The 23199-nt window shown below is 43.7% G+C and overlaps 1 protein-coding gene across 4 annotated transcripts in view; it reads right to left on the bottom strand.

Moving 5' to 3' along the window:
* Nucleotides 1-22054, bottom strand: part of CDK8 (cyclin dependent kinase 8) — an 81249-nt gene extending 59195 nt beyond the window's left edge. For 3 of the 4 annotated variants that reach the window (XM_075419657.1, XM_075419667.1, XM_075419677.1), the window contains exon 1: nt 21909-22054. In XM_075419657.1, the coding sequence (XP_075275772.1) occupies nt 21909-22036 (128 nt within the window). In that variant the 5' untranslated portion in view covers nt 22037-22054. Of the gene's footprint in view, nt 1-21548; nt 21570-21908 lie in introns of those variants that run through there. The other variant, XM_075419698.1, reaches the window with a different exon arrangement.
* Nucleotides 22055-23199: the final 1145 nt, after the last annotated feature.

The raw sequence follows: 23199 nt of genomic DNA, 5'->3' as shown, positions 1-23199 counted from the left end.
GTTCTGCACTGAAGCTGGTAACACACCATGGTTACCCATTAACACCATTGGTACCAACTTTTCCAGTAACAGAAGTAAGAAAATCCGACTTCTACCTTTGAGCCAAGTGCGATTTTCCTTACAGAACTTACTGTAAATTCCATGGGACTCAGGGGAATTGAGGGAATAGTTTTTAAAGGAAGTGATAAGAGTTTACAAAAGTGTTATGAAGACAAACAAAAGGCCAAACAGAGTGACCAAGCCTATTTTATACATCTTCCAAAAATATTTTGCCCATACTTTGTTTATATCATAATGCATGCCAAAGGGTCCCTGCACGGTTTTGGATACGGGCAATTTCCTTCTTTGAAAATAAAGAGCTGTTCAATGACAAGACAGAAAAAAAAACCCCAACACACAACATAAAAAGAAATATGTTTATAAACATCTTCCACAGCTAATTAAGCAACTGCATTGGCCACTTAGCAGCTTGCATTTTAAGGGTACAGTAAGACTCAAAGCATAATTCATCTAAATTTATCCTTCTAACAGAGAGGTCCTGTTGGGAAAACCTGTCGACTTTCTCTGCTCCCCGGGAATGAGACATTCAGTAACTTCAGCAGCTCCCTCACCTACCATGCTGGCTTAGAAAAGCTGGCCAGTCGGCAAACTGATTTTCATACCAATATATTCATACTTTCCTGCACTTCAGTAGGCTGATATCTTCAACACAGTAACGCTCCCTACTAGTCACAGGCAGCTGTGAGAGCAGTAAGAATAAGAAAATTCACTTTGTACATGGCTGCTGGAAATAGCAGTGTTTATTGTAGCCACACACAAACTACACAACCTTGTGTAAAAATGTCATTTCCTCAGAAGGACAACATTAACATCAGAGGCATAAACTCAAAAAAAAATGGGTAGCTGCACACCCCTTCCAGTGGACTTCAATGATAAGAACAAATATACCTGCAATACCATCATAAAACAGTACAACCACCTAGTTTTGCTCTTACAGCTTGAACAAACTAAAACCCAAAATGCCACCTTTCAGAGAATTAAGCTAGTAAGTATCATAACGCTGTTACCAAATATTAGTATCTTTTTTAAGTTCGACTGAATTTGGAAGTACAATGGCACTGCAAGAAACATTCGGTCTATCTGGGGGGAAAAAAAAAAATCAAAAGGAGTAGGAATAGATGCCTGCTGAATGTGAGCATGTTGCAAATCTTTAGTACTAAAACACCTAGTATTTCTACCCTTTATTTAGAAGGCTACTTTAGGCATAAATATGTTCAGCAAGCACAAGAAAAATATCCTACACACGGAGAAAGAGAAGGCTTATTACCTAAAAAGCAGTTTAAAAAAAATCAGTTCTCTGGTTATTTCATCTCACATACCACACATTTTGTAGAAATGTTTCGGCACAACATTATAATATATCCTTTATTCAAATCAGTAGGTCAGTTTAAAGCTCAGTTGAGTAATAAAAATGGCAGAATAAAGCACTGAAGCCCTAAAATCAATGGTCATAGTTCTAAATTTACATTGCCATTAAAAAAAGATCTCAAATTCAAAATTAACTGGTCATAATTGAGGAATAGTTTTGTCTTTAAAAACAAGGAAACGTAAAACTTGACTGCAGTTAAACATCTGAGGGAAACAGGCTCTAGCACCTTACAACTACCACAGGGAACTGTAACTGGAGCATCTATTCTGCAGAAAACTCTAAGGAACCTGTTAATTGTTTATGGCTCTTTTTCCCTAAAGAACACAAAAATCCTGATAATTAAAAGATGAGCCCAACAATAAAACACATGGGTTTTTTTAAGTCTACCCTTGAGAATTTCATCATCATCAGTAGTAGTAAAAAGTAACACATCCTGAGTCAGTACAACTGTCATGCTATTGCTGGAGTGACTCAGGCTCAGCAGTACTAACTCAAAATTCTCTGAATGTATTAAATGTGGCATTTTTATTTTACTAGCCAAAAATGAATTTGTGCTGTAGAGCATCTTAGCTTTGAACAACTCCCCTCGATGAACGCTGAGTAACTCTAAGCCCTGAGCTGTACAAACAGTAGCACATCTTCACTATTAACAGCAAAATACGCCCAGGAGCTTTCACATGTGCCAGGGAGCCAGATACGGTAAAATAGACCAAAAGCTCCATTACCTACAAGAACTTCGAAAAAGCAAATAGATGAATCAGAGGTTTTTTTATGGTTTACTTGTAACTATCAGAACAGTATTCAACATCAAAGGTTAAATTTAAACTACAAATGAAGAGAAAGATAACAGAGTTCAACTGTGGTATTCAAGTCAGGAGAGAAAAGACAAAGAAAACTAAGTGCTTTACTGAAACTGAACATAGCAAATATATGGACTTACTCCATATGCAGATTTGAGACGCAAGGAAGATCTTATCAAAACACCCAGCTATAGGTTAGAATATTAAACACCTACGAAAGCAAATTGTAACATTTAGGAGACTTAGTTGGCATTTTCACTTTGCGGCATCATCCCCTGCCTCCTCCCCCAAGTCATAGCAAAGTTGGGTTCTGGTTTTAAATTTAATCAGCCTGGTACATACAGGACATTCCATGAAGTCTACAGGAAGAAGTAGTAATTCTGTTCTTTGGAAGTATATGAATATACAAATTCAATTTTTGAAGCTGAAAGATTTTATACATTTATACTAAATGCCAAAGGAACTGCTGTATACGCAACATACTTACGTACACACTAAAACAATGCATGGTTTTCTAGGAAGCGCAGCAAGACGAGGGCAAATTGGTACCCATTCAAATGATGACTTGGAAGAATAGAATTACCACTTTTTCCTCTTCCAGCACCATATTTATGGCACCAACCAGTCTTGCCAGAATAAGACACTTCTACCAGGAGTTCTATTTATTTTTGCATTTTACATCTATTAAATATGAACCCAAAAAATGAGCATGGTGGAGAACCAAGTGACAAAGGACACAAAAGAGGCTGAGGTTCTCAGTGCCTTCTTGGCATTGGTTTTCACATCATGGTCCACTCGCGCAACTACCACATTCCCAAAGCTGATGAAAGCACGTAGAGGAAAATCAGATTAGGGATGACTTCAACAAACTGGACACACACACAGTTCCATGTGACCAGGTGGGCTAGATGCAAGGATGTTTAGCTGAGCTGGCAAATGTCACTGCAAAGCCACTCTATCATCTGCAAAAGGTCACTGTAATCACTGCAGGTTCCTGACAACTAGATAAGGGCAAATATCAGAATCCTCTTCAAGAAGGGATAAAAGGTTCAATGATACTATAGGCTAATCAGCCTAACTGCAGCTCTTGAAAAGGTTACGCAGCAGACCCTCCTGGGAAGTTATTTCCAGGCACATGTAGGAAAAGAAATGACTGAGAACATCTAGCAAGGATTTTCCAAGCAGGAGCTGTGCCTCACCAACCTGACTGTCCACAATGGAAAAGGACTGCATGTTACCTTGACCTTCACAAAGCTTGTGACATGATCTCATAGCATACTTACAGCCAAATTAGAGAGCTTGGACAGCTGAACTACAGAACAGATGAAAAATCAATTGGACTGCCAGACTTAATTGGTTGTAATCAATGGTACAAATCCCACAGGCTGCCACTTACTAGAGCATCCCTCAGGGGCAGACGCTGGGGCTGATAATAACATCTTCATTAACAAACAGACAATGGGATGGAAGGCAGCCTCAGCAAATCCACAGATGACACAAAACTCCGGAGAGCGGCTAATGCATTGAGGAACTGAGTCGTCATTTGGACAGACCTCAACAGACAGAAAAAACGGGCAGACAAGAACCTCAGAAAGTTCAAAGAGAAGTGCAAAGACCTGCCTCTAGCCTGGAATAAACCAATGCAATAGACACGCTGCCAAGTGGGTCAAAAGCAGCTTTACAGAGCAAGACCTGGTGGTCCTGGTGGACAAGCTGAACGTGACACAGCAACATGCCCCTGTGGCAAAGGCACCCAGCCAAATCCTGGGCTGTATTAGCACGCGTGTACCTAGCAGGTGGAAAGAGGCGATTTTTCCCCTATATTCAGCACTACGAAACTCCATCTGGGGGCTCTGTATTCAGTTTAGATTTTGCACGACAAGACAGATGCTGCCATACTGAGCAAGCCCAGCAGAGCAGCCAGAGCCTCAACTACAGGACACACAAGGAGAGGCTGAGAGAGCCAGGTTCATTCAGCCTTCAGAGCAGACAAAGGAGGGATCCTGTCACTGCCTTCAGCTAGCTAACAGGGGGTATAGGGAAGGAGTCAGATTCTTCTTGGAGATGCCTGGCAAACAGATGAGAGGCAGCAGTCAAAAGTGGCAAAGAGAGAAATCCCAATTAGGTAGCATAAATAAAAAACCCAACATGGCTTGTCAAAAACTAGCAGAGATTTGACAGAGTTCTCCATGCTCAGAGATATCCAAAACTCAGCTGGATTAAGACCCTGAGCAGCCTGAGCTAATCTCAAAGCTGATCCTGCTTTGAGTGGAAGGTTGAACCAGGCGCCTTCTAGAGATCCCTTCCAACCTGAAGTATTCTGTGTGGGACTGTAAAATAAACGACATTGGTTATGATTAATCTGAGACTGTAAGGAGTTTCACAGCTGTCTAGTATGTTCATTATGTATTTTCAAGGGACATAGATGACTCTTAACACTGTTTTCCAAGTCTGACAACATTTCCAAAACATAGCTAGAAAAGAAACAGGGCAACTCTGGATGCATGCATACACAACTTTGAGGGCCATTTACCGCAGAGAGATTTGAAACTTTTCATTTTTAATGTATTTTAGATTAGTGTGAGGACACAACTTCAACTTTAATCTCTTACTGGAATAGCAATCTTTCTTTACTCAATATTTAGAGTTTGTTCTAGTATTTGCAATGTGTGCAATGGTAACTGCCTCTTAAAAAAGGAAATCATTCTACGGCTCACTGTGAAACTAAAGCAATGCACAGATATTGCTACTTGTAAGCATCACAAAGAAGAAACCCAAAGGTTACATTTTTGTGAAAAACAATAAGCCTTTATAATCCTATTTTTCCTCAATAGTATAAATACCGGTACCTGAACCTCCAGATTTTCGTATAGCCTACAGATGATTTGTATGGATGCCACACAAATCAACACTAAATTCATTCTACCTACTGGATTCCGATGGCTTTCACACAGATTCCATAAACTTCCAATGAATGCGCTTTGTGCTTGCACACAGAAAACCACGAAGACCAAACAAAACCTTTTCAACCCTAAAGGAAGGTGACTTATGTCCCCAAAGACCACTGCACCCTGACAAGATCAGTGTATTCTGGAAGTGGACACTGGAGCACTGCACTGGTTTGGGCTGGGATGGAGTTAGTTTTCTTCGTAGTAGCTCCTATGGTGCTACATTGCAGATTTGTGACCAAAATCACACTGATAACACGTCCATGTTTCAGTTACTGCTGAACTACTACTCACACTACCCCAGCAGCGAGCAGGCTGGGGGTGCACAAGAAATTGGGAGGGGACACAGCCGGGACAGCTGACCCCACCTGACCAAGGGACACTCCATACCATACGACATCCTCAGCAACAAAAGCTGTGAGGAGGAGGAGGAAGGGTGGGCATTTGGAGCCATGGCGTTTGCCTTCCCAGCAACCATTCTGTGTTCTGCAGCCCTGCTTTCCTGGAGATGGCTGAACATCGGCCTGCTGATGGGTAAGTGGTGAATAATTTCTTTAATCTGCTCTGCTTGTGTGCACAGCTTTTGCTTTATCTGTTAAACCGCCTTTATCTCAACCCATGAGTTTTGGCGCTTTTACCTTTCCGATTCTCCCCCCCATCGCACCGCGGGGAGCGAGCGGCTGCGTGGGCTGAGCTGCCTCCTGGAGTTAAACCTCAACAAGCACATCCAAGACACACAGCTTTTTGCAACTGAAGAATGCACCGAAGTATTAAGTTTGCTCAGGTTTATAGTGACAGTCCAACTGTCTGAGTCTGAGCAAAGTTTCAAATTGTAAAACATTTATATGTATGAAACCTAGTGGTTATCACTGCACACATTTCAAAGTACAAAGCTGGACAGGAATACCTGTGCAGAATGAGATAGAGCAGCTCTGTGAGGACAGACGGTCACAGCCAAATAGCAAAGATGATGTGCATCAGCAGAAAATAAATTGTATAGGAAAAAAATCGGTACTAACAACTTGGTACAAAGGCTGAGAAATTACATAAGAAGCACCTGACTTCCCAGGAAGCACAGTTCAGGTCAAAACTTCTGTCAAACTAATTAGTACACATAGTAAGTCTGATCACTGACCTTGTACCTTCAGGTAAACCTAAAATGAAGAGCAAAATCTTATAAATCATCCTCAAAAAAAAAAATCTGAGTTAACAGTGTTGCAATTATAACCACTTCATCTTTGCATAATTCCATTTTTACAAAACCTGCTGGGTTTCATACATTTAAATATTTTACAATTACGTTCATAAAAAGAACTGAAAACTAACAGTGAAGTTTTGCACAATAGCTTGCTTTGAGTCAGTGGTTTGCTGCTGAAAGCATCCATCTTCATCCCCACACACACTCCTGTCCCTTTGCGCTAGAGCCCAGGCACTCCTCCTCAAATGGAGATGAGCTTATTCAGAGAGTGGAAAAGTATTTCCAATTTTTTTGTTCAGTATGCTTTCTGTCATATTATTGACTTTAACTGGCCTGCTGAACGCTCAGATCAGCACTGGAGTTATGTAAAGGCAGAGAGCAGACATTGCAGAGGCACAGCGGTTTCTGTCCACATTAATGATGAAGTTAATCTTCTAACTCGTACTTTCTTTCCACGTCAGCTTGAGGCAGTACACCCACCTTTGTCAGAAAGCTGCAGCCAAGCGCTACACCCGCTGCAGAAATAATTCTCTTCACTAAAAAAGCTCACCATTGCCAAAACAGTAGATCTTTTCAAAATATGGAAACAATATAAACTAGAAATATGTCATTCACTTATAAGCTGTTTGAGGGTCATTGTACTTCCATATAATGCACAGAGCATCAGTAAATCATTTCCAAAATTAAATTATTCTAAAAATACTGAATTTTCCAAGGGCCACTTGTTGTGAGAGTGCTTGCTGGTTTGAGTTCAAACACAGCACACATTTCAGTTACATTAGCTACAACATGTTGGATGAAGCAAGACCGGAAGATAAATACAAGCTCAAATTACTGCTGCTTCATCAGACTGAATTTTAAAACATTTTAAAAAATGGGGTAGTTCTATAACACACATTAAACCTACAGGAATTACGTTAAAATTATCTTCTCTATTACAAACCGCCTGCTACACAACCAAAGCATGACTATTTTTAAAAGTTCAGATTTATTCAGGCCCAGAGTATTTAAATGTATTTACAACCAGCTTAAAGTTTATCCCATCACAGATTCTAGCTTGCTCCTTTCACAGAAGAAATCTGCCAAAAATCAGATAAAAACCCAGATTCTATCATGAAAGCCTCTTATATATAAATAAGTGAGAAAGGGTCTTAATAATGCAACCCAGCCAGAAAAGCTGGCAGTTGTTGGTAGGAAAGAAGCGCTACATGCTTGCCCATCTTTCTTTACTTCCCAAAGACCTGCTAGAGTTAACTGTCAATGACAGCTGGATGGACCTTTCATAAGATCCAGAGCAAGCGCTCCTATTAATCAATACAGCTCTTAATTTTATAAAGGCATGCAGCAGATTGCAGCTACGTTGATCCAAGTTTCAATCAATGTGGTGTATGACCACACTAAGTTTTGGTGAGCCTTAGGAAATATTTGCATAGTTATATCATTAAACTTAATTAAATTGCAAAAATCAGAAGCTGACAGAAACTTCACTTTTAATTTTAATTACCCTGCTGGTCTCTCCTCTTCCTCTTCCAGAGAGGTGACAAAAATACATTCCTATCTTAATGCCAGGCTGTGACTATCTTCAAGTTCGTCAATAATGTCGAGCTAAAATTTAACTTAAAGAAGGACTAACAGAAAAATGAAGTTTAAATGTAAATACTAAACAACCTAGCAGAAAAGAAAATGTAAAGACCTATCTCTAACGTAACATTTTAACAAATCTGCATGGTTCGGTTTTTCTCCCTTTTAAAGATACATACACGATGCAAAAAAAAAAAAAGCAAACAGGTATAAGAGAGCATATTCAGAAGCAGGAAATACGAGTCAATTTGTCCTCTTCCTTTTGCTACTGGTCCCCCTCTTCAGAAACATACTTTTTATCCCAAAAGTAATGCTCCAGCGTGACTAAGTCTTGTTAGCGCTTTAGTATGCAACTTTTAGATATGGTGTGCTTTACGAAAAAGACAAAAAAAAAGGATAGAAGAGTACAAGCAACACAGTTCGTGACTGAAGCATGTGTAATGGACTCAGCCACAAATTTACAAGATGTCATGTGAAAATAAAAAGGCATATTACTCACCCAAATGCTAACACAAAGAAGGTATTGCAGGGAAAGATGCTCTAACAGAACTGAATTAACTGAGGGTCTAATTCGGATATTCATGCTTTTTCCATTACCAGAATACTTACAGAACATGGCACGACTGCTGTGCCAGAACAGCATCATTATTCTTACCAGATAGCAAGCCCTACGCTGAGAATATTTTCTACTTCAAAACAAATCCTTCAGTAATAAGACCTTTTTGTGGGTAAAGAAAAGGTCATTTCCCACAGTTGGAGGAAAAAACATCAACAGCAAACCAATAAACACTGGGGCTTCTGAAACAGCTGATACCACGTGGTGAATGGCAATTACCCATTCACTTTGTTCTTTCATTTTTTTAAATTAACACCTTTCACCACAATGTGTAGTTTGGCAAGAAGTTCAAAGTGACTAAATTCAATGATACACTGTACATGTGGTTATTCTGATCTAGGAATTTGCTGCTGTCAAAAGAAAAGCCTTTTCTTGACATCTCTGCCTTGCTGCTCCTAGCCAGAAAACCCCTCCCTGTATTCCAGCTCCGATTTATGCCACCCTCCTTCATGACATCATTCACCTCCTGCACTTGGCAAAAAGTTACCCACTTCTTTTTTCCTAGGTTAACAAACTCTGTTAGTGTACAGCGGGGTATGACGAGCATCAAAGCCAGCACTCAAATATGTAGTAAGAGTAAAAGACAACAAAGAAATGGGTAGAGGGGAGATACAGATAGAGGAGAAAAAGCAAGATGCCATTCAGTTCACTCCCTTGCTTTCTGGTGGTGGTGAAACCACAGCGAGTATGGCTGGCCATAATTTAAAAAAAAAAAAAAAAAAAAACAAAAACAAAACAACCAACCAAACAAAAAAACCCCACCACACAAAACCACAAGCCAACCCCCACACCTAGCCTGGCAATTAATTAACTCCAGCACAAAAGTTCCACAGAAGCAAGAACCCCTGGGATTTGATTCAGTGTGTTCTCCTCCCTTCTCCCACAAAATTGTAATTTGACAGCCAGCCTAAAAAAGAAGTTTTAAAACCACACAACCGTGAAGACCGTTCCTATGAGGAGACTGGTTGATGGGCAGCACCCCACTCCGGACTCCAAGGAGCATGCTGCCTTCTTAAAGGACGCGGCAGTCTTACCAGTACTTACCAGTCTATTACACCCCGCCTGGGATGAAGGGATTGGAAGCGCCTACAGCACTGAAAACAGGATTTACAGCAACAATGGCACCGTGCTTTGTGCTCCGCTCCATTGCTACCAAGTCCTGGGGTTCTCTCTCCTTTTCAGCAATTACTTGCACCGAGCTGGCACTTTCACAAAACCATCATTACAAACTCCAAAATCTTCTTCGTAAGTAACAACAAATTCGGAGGCTACCATTGTATGAGTAAAGAAAGGACCATTTTCCCATACGCATCACTTCACAACAATGAGTAGGACAGAGTATCACAGAACGACTTTGTGATACTGAGGGCCAAGCCTTCACAATCAGTCCTTGCCTTCACTGTTCCCAGTAACTCACTCTCATCAGCCAAGCTGTTTCCCAGCTATTCACAAGTGATTTCCAGACAAAACTTTTCAGCAGCACAGATTCCCAGGAGATACCACTAATGACCTCTCGCCATTAATTCACATCTTTAACTAGCTTCTCTATCCAGAGAAGGACTATCTCTACGTTCAGCTTAAGTCTTTGGTAGGAGACTTCACAGAATGCCTTTTGGAAATCTAGATGGATTACACCAACTATGTTGCCTTAATCTATACGTTAATTCAATCAAAGGATGTTAATAGACTTAGGAGATGCTGAATGTGTTTTATAAGGTTGTTGTGTCTAACTCAGCACCTTTCACATGTCTACTATCTCTGCTCTTGGATCAGCTCACTACGTAGTTTCCACTCTTTCAGTAACTCCTCTTAAAAATTGTTCTCACCACTGCCCCTGTCCAGTCTTCTATGACTAGGGCAATTTAAAGCATTGGGTTACACTTTCTGGTAATTTGCTTATCTCATTCTTGAACTCCTTCAGATGTGTGAACACATCTCATCTTGACAACTGACTGCCCTTCACTCCAGTTTGTTCAAACAGCCCCTTCCCCAAACGCTGCAATTTGAGACAGATTCCCCCGATGGATTCCTTCACCTCCAATTCTTTAAGTTCTTTCAGAATGCACAGACAAAACCAAAGCTTTTCTCCTGCTGTGATTTCATCTTCTCTAAAGACTCCTGCTGTAGTTCAGCGGTCCCCTGGTCTTACAGATAGCACTGTGCTACTGACCCATCGGAAAAGAAGGGGGGGAAGGAAGATTAATTTCATTCCCTTCTCAAGTGCTTCCTCAAGGTTGAGGAGGGGCAGGGGGAGGTTGTGTGTGGTTTTGAGGGCTTATACGGGGAGAAGGCTCTCAAAGGGGACTGTCACACTACATTTCTACACCTAGCCTACCATTATTTACCTTCTTTTCTACTTTCATAATTCAAAGACGACTTCATTTTTCAAAGAACATATTCTCACTCCCAAGGGCTTCCTCTATTCTACTATTTGGCCACATCAGATTTTTTTTTTTAATTGATAGTTTTACAGCGTGTCTTGACAAGTGATATGTACTGAGAGCCCAGAGAAGCTTCAAAAATGGTTCCCAAGCAGGCTGCAACATTTCACCTTCTTGGCTCTCTTTTAGCTCTAAGAAGCCTCCTCCATCACCACCACATTCTTTTCCACCTCTTTTTTTTCCTTCAAGCAGATTTCTTAACCTTGTCTAGATTCAGCATCCCTCCAGGAGCAAAGCACAAAACATGTTTGTCACAGACAGCCCTCCGAAGCAACAGTTTGAATCTGCCCTTTCATGCTACTGCAGGCCAAGTCCATTCTCCCGCTGTGGGTGCCTTGACTACCTGTTTCAGTACACAGCTACTCACTGTCCCAAAGTTTTGTCTGGGCGTCTCTCCCTGACAGAGCATTCACCTAAATGAAATGAGGCTACCAAGCCATTCGTCACTGTATTTTCTGCTTTGTAGCCTCTCTGATCTCACACAGCATAGGCAAATTAGTCAGGCAGATGGCAACGCACTCCTAACACCATTTTTCCCCCTTAGATATACCTGGAACAATACCCATAGAGCTTTCACTGTTGCAACAGTTACTCTTTTTTGAGTCTTTTGGTATCTGACACTCTTCTGGCAGAGTCATATAAGCTTCCAGTTGAGCTTTTATAAAATCGAAATAATGTAATAGTCAATGGCACTGTTACCACATTTACTTGTGAGGAGTTGTTTTGTTCCACCCTTCTTCAACAGGATTGCCGTTCACCAAAACAGAAACAAGAGAGTCTGAACACCAAGCAGTTAAAGTACAAAAAGTCAGATAAGATTCAAATTACACTCAGGGACAAAATCGCTGCTTTGCTGTGTCGAAGCCTACCCAGGTAGGGCTTGCTCCAGTTGCTTTTGTTATGCTCCACACCGTGCACAGCAGCTCCGTAAGAACAACAGAGTTGATGAAACCTGACTTTCCAAGGCTTTGCTGTGTGATTATCCATTGTCTGAATGCAAACTGTAATTGAAAGTACACCTGCAGCTGGGGCTCCCCCTCACAGGGCAAGGCAATGCCTCTCCCAGAAAACAGCTTGGCCAGAAACACAAGGTGGAATCAGGGGGTTGCTGCAGTTCAGATCCTTTTGTATTCCAAGTTCTCAGCCACACGCATTATTCGCACAGACAGTAATGAATTGAGTCTTCTTTTTTAATGCAATTCTCGAGTGTCCTTTATTCAAATGTCAACATCTTGTACGCAAGGTGTTACAAGCACACAGCACGGAGCTTTCCCAGAAAAACAGGCAGATTGTTTCCGTGACCTTTAGTTGTGCTCTTCCCTGTTCGCTAAACATGTGCATTTTTTCAAGACTAATTTTAATTTTGGATGTTTAGGCTATCATCTATAGTTGAGAAAATCACTATGTTCTCTCGAACATGTTGTCCTTTAAAGAAAATATCTGCAGCTTTAATCCTGGCTTATAGTTCTTTTCATGCAAATTCTGAACTGACTGCACAATATGTTTTCCTGTACTACCACTTAACATTCAAGGTAGCTAAGATGCAGTTGAATAGAAAGTGTTGCCTAAATAGCAGTATCTTTTTGCTCAAGCATTTCATAAAATTTTACAAGGACTCTTTGGCATCCCAATCTTCATATGCCCAAGTCACTCACTAGGATATGCAAAACATATGCAATAGGGCAACATCAGTAGCATCCTCCACAAAAAAACCCAGAACATTAAACTGTCTATCCAGTACCTTTCCTGTACAAGTCACTAAGGATTTCACATGCTTCTGCAAAAAAAGATCAACGTATTTATTCAAATAGCTATTTCTCAGATGGAAAGCCTACAATACACAAAAATTAGCAACTAATTCACAAGTGGCCTTGTACCTAACAAAAAATTGTAGCTATGAATAAAGCTATGCTGTAATCCCAAACATGCTATTATGAGGGCTTGACAAGGTCTCAGGAACCATTTGTTGAGCCTCCAAGGAGACAAGAGAGAACAGCAGGCTAGCCAGCCAGAACACAAAGCCCTCCTGAATGGTTATCAGCCTGCACGTAGCAGTAACATGCAGCATTACTTGCCAAGCTCGCAAAGAAAAGATGGGGGGCGGTGGGGGGAGAGGAGCACGAGAGTTAGAGCATCGGCGGGGTGAAGTCTGAAACTGAAACCTTATTCCCATCCACTCACCATGGGCTTCTCTGAACTCAAGACTGCTTTACAGTGGGAGGATACCAGAAAGCAAGGCTTTTATTAGCAGCGAAGTTATCTTTATGCTCCTGCCTCAGCTTCATTACTTTACTTCAGCAAACTTTTTTTTTATACACTTTTGTCTGTACTGAACCTCAAAGAGCATTTCCAAGACTTAAATTAACATGGGAGGATGAACTCATTATCATCTACTTAAAGTCAGAGTCCACAATTTTGAGTATGTACAAATGGGTGCTTTACCATGTTAGATACTACGCTCAAGTTCTGAGCTCCCGAACTCTGCAGAACCTCCCAGCTACCTCCACCTCTTCTCCCGCCTTCCCCCAAAGAATAGTTCAGCTCCAGATGCATCCCCTCTTGCTTCACAACGTGTGGTCCACAGCATCCATCACTTTTTTCAGTGCACTCAACTATTCTGCACTGCTGCCCCAGCAGGAGACAGCACAGTATGTTGTTACTAGCATGCCAGCAGGCATCTTGGTAGCTATGGATAGCTCATGCTTGCCCTTCACCTCCACCGCTTACTTCTAGTGCACAATGTCACCCCCAAGTTCACTCTTTTGGGCACCGCTGATGACTGTACGCAGGCTTCACGCAAGCAGGTACGGAAATGAAGCAGTCTTCTGCCCTGAAGCTCCCCCTGAATTTTTCAGAGGTTTGTGAACATTAACAGGATACAAAATCCCACAGGAATCGTTCTCCAAGGTGACTAAAAAATGCAACACGATAGTTCCTAGCGTATTGCAGTACTCTATCAAAAAAACTCTTGCTTACTGAGAGGTACACACGCGAGAAGCCACTTTTAGGACATACAAGAGAGGACAATTAAATCCAAACTAACACAAGTACCAGCTCCCCCCTATAGTTTGCTTTCAGTCTTGACATTCTGCAGTCTTTCACGTTTACCAGCCACTTCCATTTTACTCTTTTCATATTCAGTTACATATCAGCTTCATATGTGCAAAAACTAGGGTGGCATTAGCTTGACACTGGAAATAGGGAGTTTTCTTCTGTATGTAGGAGTCTAGAGGAGAAAGGACTACTGGGGAAACTTCAACCATCTGTCTGTAACCAAGGCCACTTTTGTTTTAAAGATTTTAATTTTTTTTTTTTTTTTTTTTTTACACACTACCAGACCATTCAGTTATTTATGTCCCTTTCTCCATCCACCCCCAATCAGCATACGCTGTAGAAGCACCACTGTGATAAATCACTATCACTCTTCAGCTGCTTCCAAGGCAGCCACGAAAGGAAACTAGAGAAATCCAGCTATCACTCCTACTACAGACTCTTGTAAGAAAATTCAGATTAACATCAGACTTTGAAATTAAAGGATTATCCTCTGGAATTAAGAACCAGAGCCAAGCACGAAAGACAGGCCGTACGGCAAAAATATAGACAAGGCAAACTTTTATTCTAAGACAAAAAAACAGCACACCAGGCAAATGGCAAAGACTGAAGACAGCACTCATTTTGTCAGCACAGAACAAAGGAGATCCTGTGCAGGGCATGAAGTGTCTCCTTTTGGGGCTGGAGCTCAGCACTCCAGTATTTCTGAAAAAAAAAAAAGAAAAAAGATACTGGCTGCCAATTGTTAGGAACAATACTCATGTATCCTCCTTCCCAGTTCTCACTAAACTAGCTTTGTGTTTAAATCCAAATAGAAGATGATGGAAGGAGACTGTACCCTTCTGGAACTGGAGCTGCACCTAACAGTATGAAGCACAGCGGAGGTGGGAAGACACAGTTCACACCAGCAGCCTGTTCACTGCCTCACATTCTTGGTTCATTTAACTACAGCAGCCCAGTTCCCATCCCACATAACCACAACTCCACAATGGCAAGTGTCCATAGTAGAAAAAGAATTCTGTTCCCAAACAGGCTGTGGGGGAGCGGAGGAAAAAAAAAAAAAAAAAAAAAAAAGAGTATTGTGTTTAGAAGATGCTGCTACTGAGACATTTGCAATTGATGTCCTGCTTCTCACTGCCCAGCTACTTGTCTATGGAAAATTATATTGGTGGAAGACGGCAGCATGTCGGTATCAACTGGCTATTCAGAATGATCTGCTTGTACTGCTATTTCAGGTACACCAATGAATGGCTCAAATCAGGAAGTTCAACAGAGTGCCAGATTTTTTATAACCATTTTGATACTCACAGTGGCACAGCAATCACCTTTTAATGCCAAAATGGGCACACCTGGGCTGTAACCTGGAGGTCTCGTGAAGCGCTATCACCATGTTGGCTGCTGTTGCATACTGCTGGAGTACAACCTCGCCATGCACAAATATGAGCCGCTGCACCTTCGTTACGTTCCCACTATAGTTTCCAGATTTCAGCATAACTAAAAGAATATGTTCTTAAGGCATGAGAGATCTTTCACTGTTTTTGCTACAGCAGTCTGCAAATTACAGCTCTTCAGAGTCCAATGGTAAAACAAGAACCTCTCTGTTGGGGGGGGGGTGGTGTTAAAAAAAAAAAAGAAACAACAAAAAAACCACAACTTCTAAGAGACTTCAAAACAGAAGACTCAAAGAATCCCCAAGAGGTGGAGTGAATATACCACCTCACTGTCACTTGACCAAGAGCAGCACACTCCGATGATGTGCACCTGCTCTAAAAGCAGCACCCTCAAAAACTATCCCCTATCCCCTCATGAGAAATCAAGCACAGCAGTACTTGCCCCCATTACTTACATATATTATTCTAATTTATAAATCCAGAACAAAAGCATGTCCAGATTTTGACGTTTTGCAACATTATTCTCACCCCCTCCTCTCTGCACTTGTCAAAGGCTTCAGGTAGGAATGCAACACTAACTCACAGCTACGCCAGCTCCACCTTGGCTGTTGGCTGCAAAAATAAACCAACACTTCTGTGATGAGATAACAAAAGATCGCACCAATTAAAGTCCAAGGGCCACAGAAGGACTCACTCAACTGCATGACCTTAAAAACCTCTAAGGCTTGGAGCCACCTAACCGGGTGAGAAGGGAAGGAAGCAGACGGGAAGACGGTTATACGAGTGGTTTACCAGAAAAATTACAGAGCACAAGACTTCATGCAATACATCATGCATACCTCATTATGTAAATACAGTTTAATTAGGAATTCTCTAACTACTATGGTAATAGATCCAAAAAAGACTCAGGGCATATATTTTAAGAAGCTATTACGACATATTACATACATAAATAAAGTCTGTGGCATTTAGAAATTCCATTGTTCTGCTGCTGACAGCAGTCACAAGCCAAAGGCTTGTGTGCCGACTCTGCGGCTCTCATCGCCCACCTGTAACCTGCACCAACTGCTTGGGTTCAGAAGAGTTAAAACCAACACACACAAACACTCAGCCAAACACCACCCACCCCACATCTATTAAACTGAGGGAAGATAAGAGTTGTTCAGCAGTTTATAGCGAAAACTAACAGCATGAACTTCGTGACAGAACTCCTGCAAAGGCTCGATACAGAACTAATCAAGAAGCTGTAAGCCCGGATCTGTTGCTTCACTTCTTGCCGAGCACAATTTCCCACTGGATAATTGCCTCTATTTGTGGCACTCCCAAACACAATGTGCCTCTCACTAAAAATCAGTTTGGTATAAACATTGACAAAATAAGTGATCTATGATCTGCAGTAACTCAATCAATACATACCCATAAACACAGACAAACTGGAACTAATCTGCTATCAACCTTCTGACAGGCCAAGCATTTCAAAAAAAAAAAAACAAACAACCCCACCCAAATTCCTTAAGAGAACAAAAGTGGGCTCTTCTGCACGCATTGCGGAGCTTGGCCTGATCTCTAACAGAGCAGCCCAACTTCTACAGCAGAAGAGCATCCAACTTGTTACAACAGCTAGGCACAAGTGACTGGTTTTGATAACATTACACAACAGACACTAAGCTCTTGACTTGTCTTTTTCCTTTAACAACAGGTTATGCAGTTTATCTACACTGGATTAAAATATTTCCTTATTGTTGACCAAAAAAATTTCACGCTCCCCTCTTCAAACACTGCAAAACAAGAATTGCACCAGCGTCTTATACATTACCCAAACCGTTCATTATTTTATCTAATTTAAATACCTTCTGCCTTCTCTTTTTTTTTCCCCCCAAGGGAAATACTCCCAGTCTCTCAGTTTCTCTTTATACAAAAGTTTGAGAGTCATCATCATCCTTGCAAAATCCTTTGTCCAGTAAGTAGACACTATGACACACCATATTAGAGATAAAGCAAACCAGTAGTTTACTGGACATCCACTAGTTTTCCACCATTCTGTTTCTTATACAATACAGACCCTCAAGGAAAAAAAGTGGATATAGACTCTATTGTTCGAAGGGTGCAGGGAAAAATCCAGCGCACAAGTGTATTTTCATTGTTTCCATTATGTGTCAGCATGTCCAAACGAAAGAATCTGTCCCTCCACCTACAGCAGTACTTCCAACACAGAACTATAACAGCTGAAATGAAAAAACTCTCCAGGTGCACTCGTGTTTGAGACCTACATCACCTCCTGCAGTTTCTGAGAGCGACTGGGAAAGCACGAGCTTGCTTACTGCTGTTTCTTCATCAGAGTCTCACTGCTTAAGTTTCTCTCTGACAGATTAAGAAAAGCTTCCAATAAAGCACCACGGGATGTTACTATTGTTGGAGATCTTCAATTACATAATTTTTTGCTGTTGTAATTAAAAAGTTAGATACTGCCTAACAGTGACATTCAATAGTTTCTTATTCTCATCCAAACCACATTCGATAAACAGGAAAAACGAACGTTTGGAAACACTCCAAATTGCCACTGAAACAGGCAGCCTTGCTCCACAGAAGAGACTTCTCTCCCAGATTTCTGACTGTAGCTGTAACGTAAAAACAGAAGGGAGAGTGAACAAAAGAAAGCAGTGCAAGATCAATCTCACTAAGACTGGGTGCAACTTCAGCATCAGCACACGACCAGCGCATGCTGCCAGCACAGAAAGCCCAGCACAAGCAGCCCCTGCTGTGCTGCCACCTCAGTCTGCCCATACCTGGCACTCGGCTCCCAGCGGACTTTGAAGGAGTCTGACCTGATTACGTGCAGATGTGGCACTTTGGGGCATGGTTTAGCAGGCATGGTGGTGCTGGGGTGACAGTTGGACTTCATGGTCTTAGAGGTCTTTTCCAATCTATGATTCTATGATCCAGTCGATTAAAAAATAAAAACAAATAAAAAAATCTGTATGTCAGTGCAACAAACCAAAAACTGCTGGCATATTTTCCAAGTGCCATAAGCCAAATAGGTAGGTTTAATATCTGGGCTGAGCAGCGTTCCTGAGGGAGCACCCAAATGGCAAGCAAAGTAGCTTTCATGCAGGAAATAACTGACATTTTCTGGACAAAAAAAAAAAAAAGTAAACCATCCACTGGAGATGAGCAACCGTTTCTTTATCTTAAGACTGATGTTAACTATGCCATGCCTGCACTCCCTTCCCAGGGTCTGCCATTAGAGTCAATCGCCTTTTTGTACACCTTTCTGCTATAAATGTCATCAATTCACTATGTTCTAAGCAGGTTTTAAAGTCTGCTACAGATCCTGCACTGATGAAAAAAAAAAAAAAAGACAGCACCATTCAATAAAAAAGCTAGGAAGATTCTTTTCAACCACAGAGACCACAAACTTAAAAATAAGAGGGATTAAAATAAAAACTTGAGAACATAAAGCAATTTGCCACAGGCAATGCACCAGGTAGAGCTCAGCTGCGATGCCTGACATTGTTATTCAGCTGATTTGATGTTCAGCTGGGTCAGGTTTGGCAGCGAGTACATCTCCATGGAGCTCACCTGGAGTCCCTGCAGGACGGACCAGTCAAGACCCCAAGCCTCACCCTGCGGCAAAAGGCACCGCAGGGCTGGACTGGCTTTCGTGCTGGAGCAGGGCAGGAGACCCAGGTCACGCCCTCAGTGGATCACTGATGCACGTATGACAGAACATCTCTTTCACTTGCTACAAAGATTCTCACTCCAAGATTCCTGTAAGACTGTCCCCCAAAACATTCCCTTCTAGTTTTGATGACATGCAGTTAGCTTCTACAATTATGACACACAACTGCTATCTAGTTCTGAACTGCTGTGCTGCACCTCAGGGGCAGCTGTAAAAGCAATCAAAACAAAAAGAGAAGCGAAAACTGCAGTCGTACTAAAGACACTAGCTCCTACTACTCTTAAAGCCCTCAGTGATAAAAATCCGGTTTAGAACATACATTTGCACAAATTGAATTACTAAAGTTTAGTTCTTTTCTGTGTTTCTGCTATTCATTAGACATCTGTATGTAGGAAACATTGTCATTTAAGAAAAAGCTGTCCCGATATTTTTAAAACATTTCCAGTCCTGCAGCCCATTCTTCAAAGTACTCCAAAAATCGTGATGTATGTTAACAGACTTAAAAGATTTGTGCTACTTAAAGAAAGAATTAGAATCCCGTAACAAAGTTTGCTTCAAACCTCTAAGTTTAAGGGAATAAATTGTGAAAATTAACAAAAAGATAGCAAACAACTTCATATGTAAAGGAATTTCAAGCTGTATAAATATTACAACTCAAAAAGCAGGTTATTTCTGCAATGTGCACCACTTGGGGAATAGTGAAACAATGTATTTTTTTCAGTGTTTGTATGTAACAGTTTACAGACCCTGAACTCTGTTTCACAGACTCCCCACTGCAAGATACAACTTCCATCCATTGCCATAGCTTCCGGAAAACCAAATGTTATTACCCATTTGCTTTTCCAATTTAATTGATTACTTTGGACAAAGGGATGTAAATGGAACCTTTAACTTAAATCCTAATTCCACCATAATTTATGATTACATATGTACAAGTAAGCTACAAAAGCATCTATGGATGTTTCTATTTTAAGTATTTTAGTGATTGTCCAAGGGCAATTACACAGCATATTTAGAAGAGAAAGTTTTCAGAAATATGGATGGGAAATGGGAAGTCCTAGGGAAAGGGAAGGCAAAAGAGGCACTAAATGAACAATAAGGGATTAAAAAAAAAAGGGGCGGGGGGGAGACAATATGCATTGCTCATCCTTTTTTTTTTTTCGGAAACTCTAATCAGATACAATACCTTGATTTCCCCTCTCAGCAAGAAGAGAGAGGATGTAAAATCATATGTTCAAGAACTTAGAGGAAACTCTATAATAAAGCCACCTTTAAGTAACTATCCTTTTTTAAAGCACACTGTTCCATTTTTCTGCAGTTTCTCAAAAAGATACCAGCAGCTCTAAACACACTTTCCCAAACACCACCAAGCAGACTTATGATTTCACCAAAAATATGTTTGAATATACGCTTTGCCAGTAATACACGCTGAATTCCCTACACGCTGCTGGACTCCAACACGCTGAACAGCTGCGAAGCGCCTGACACGGGCAGTGGAAACGTAGTCACCATCTCTCAGTACCTCAGTCTGTTTTTCATATTTCAGGTCTCCTTATCGGCGCTGAAACCAGGGCTGGCTGTACCACCAAAGTCAGCACCTGCACGTACAGAGACCCGAGGCAACAGCTTATCACACTCCCAACAGTTTACTCCCCCTCGCAGAAAAAAAAAAAAAAGAATCCAGGCAAGGCAAGAACTTCTCCAATGAACAACTTTAACGATCCAAATGCAAAATTGGAGAATGAAAGTAGTTAGCTGACTCATACCAGCAAACAAAACTCAGACTGAAGTAACTGTGCGGCAGTCAGTATCGGCATGACACAGGGAAGGCAGGGTGCAACCAGTCCCGCTGCAGCCGTTCTGTGGGTGACGGCTGAAGCATTTCTACAATTAAAGCAAACGGAACCAGACTGCGATTCAGCCATAACTGACCACAGCCTGCTCTAAAAGTTTTTTGTTTATCAAATGTAAAAATCACACCCAGACTTTTAAAATACACGTTATACGAATGGCAACATACAAAGCACCGCTATGAAGAGACCGCAAGAGAAAGAAGGGATGTGACTTAAAATTTAGGACCCCGTGACAAGAGCGGCCCGAGCCGCTCCGGCTCCTCCTGCTCCCCACTCCCCACTGTTCTGCCGCTCGGCGAGCGATGCCGTGTCACGCTCGAGGGAAACCCAAAGGACAGCGTGCCAGATCTTTCTCCAACACCTTTACGTGAAGAAATTCGTTCGCCGGGGTCTGTACCGAGCACGGGTCACGCGCCCAGCTCTGTCACGGCACTCCAACGCCCTGACGGGACCGGCAGACTCCGGTCCCCGAAGCAGCCACCAAGAACACCCAAAATGGTGACGAGGAGCAATAAATTGGACAAAAAAAAAAAAAAAGCGTTATAAAAAAAAAAAACCTACACTCTGTTTTACGAAGCCGACGGCCAGGCTGAACGGCAGCGCAGACCCGTTAAGCGCAGCGCTCCCCTCGCCACGTCGTTGTTCGCTCCGGGACCCGCCGGTACCGAGACGGGACCCCGGCGCCAGGCTGCGAGGACGGGACCGGTACCGCTCCGGTCACAGCAGGCTCGGAGCGGCCCACCGGGACCCCAAGCCCGGCCCGGGCGGCAGCAGCAGCCGCGGCACAGGGACCGAAGCGAAGGCAGGGCCGGGGGACGGGGAGGGGACACGCAGGACTCCCCCCACCCCCACCCCGGGGCAGGACGGCGGGGGGGGTCTCGGGGGGTGGTGGTGGGGGCTGTGTCCCCGCTGCTCACTCACCCGTCCTTGCGCTTGGCTTTGTAGACGTGCCCGTAGGTGCCCCTGCCCACCTTGCAGCCCTCGTACTCGAAGAGGTCCTCCACCCGCTCGCGCTCCCCGGTCAGCTTCACCTTGAAGTCATAGTCCATCTTCGGCGCCGCGAGCCGCCCCCACCGCCCGCGCGCCCCGCCGCGCCCCGCCCCGCCGCGACCGGCCGGCGGCAGCAGCAGCAGGAGGAGGAGGAGGAGGCCCCCGAGCCGCCCCGCGGACCATCCAGGGGCTGCTCCCTTCCCTCCAGAGCCCCGCACCGCGCCTGCTCCCTCACCTCCCCTCCCCGCCCCGCCGGCTAGCGGCACAACAGCCGGTCTCCCGGGCGGAATACGGCGGCCGCGCCTGGCCGCGCTGCCGCAAAGAAACGTCGCAAACCGCGGGCGCCTCCCCGGCGGCGGACGCGGCGGGCAGCGCACCACGTAGAAGGCGGGCGGGCTCACCGCCTCCGCCACGGCCCCGCCCCCTTCCGTCCCGGCATGCCTCGCGGGCGCCGCAGCCCGCCGGGAGCTGTAGTACAGACGGGAGGGGGCGCGGCACGCCGCGAGACATGCCGGGAGATGTAGTCCTGCCCGCGCGAGGTGCGCTGGGAGGCGTAGTGTTCGGGCGCCGGGGTGGCGCGGTGCCTGTCGGGAGCTGTAGTCCCTGGGCAGGCCGCGGAGCAGGCCGCGGCGGGGCTGGCGAGGGCGGCGGAGGCCGAATGCGCGGTCGTTCCCCGGGCCAGGCTCCCTTCGCTGGGCTGCCGGCACCAGGCCGGGCAGGCGGAGCTGGGCACGGGGCCCGCGGCCGGCAGCGACCGCCGGCAGCGGCTGGTTGCGGTGCGAAGGAGGGTGCCCAGCGCACTCCCGGTGCGGCTGGCGCTCGCCATCTCTGCCTGCCACACCGCCCGTCGAGGCAAAGAGGGTTGCGCGGCTCCGGGCAGACGTTACACCCGGGGTTGTGTTTCATGCAAAAGCACCGCGTTTAGCAAGGCCCCTGCAGGTGACCGGTAACGGGGAGCGTTCCAGTTCCTCTCCTGGGCTGACGGAGCCGCGGTTCCCAACCCGGCACAGAGCCCGCTGGTGGCCTTACAGAAGGGAGAGCTTGTCACGGAGCTGAAGCGACGGCCGGCTCTCTGATTGCAGCCCAGCGTTTGGCGTGGTTATAGTAATCGCGCACACACGCTGCACGCTTCACCTCAGGAACGCAATGGGGGTACGTGGGCGCTCCAGTCCCTAACTTGGAGGCAAAATATCATACCATGCGGGGGCTCCTGAAAGAAGAA

This window comes from Opisthocomus hoazin, chromosome 1 (assembly GCF_030867145.1).
Source record: "Opisthocomus hoazin isolate bOpiHoa1 chromosome 1, bOpiHoa1.hap1, whole genome shotgun sequence".
NCBI lineage: Eukaryota > Metazoa > Chordata > Aves > Opisthocomiformes > Opisthocomidae > Opisthocomus > Opisthocomus hoazin.
Note: the sequence above shows the minus strand (reverse complement) of the source record. Positions and strands in the feature narration are given on the sequence as shown.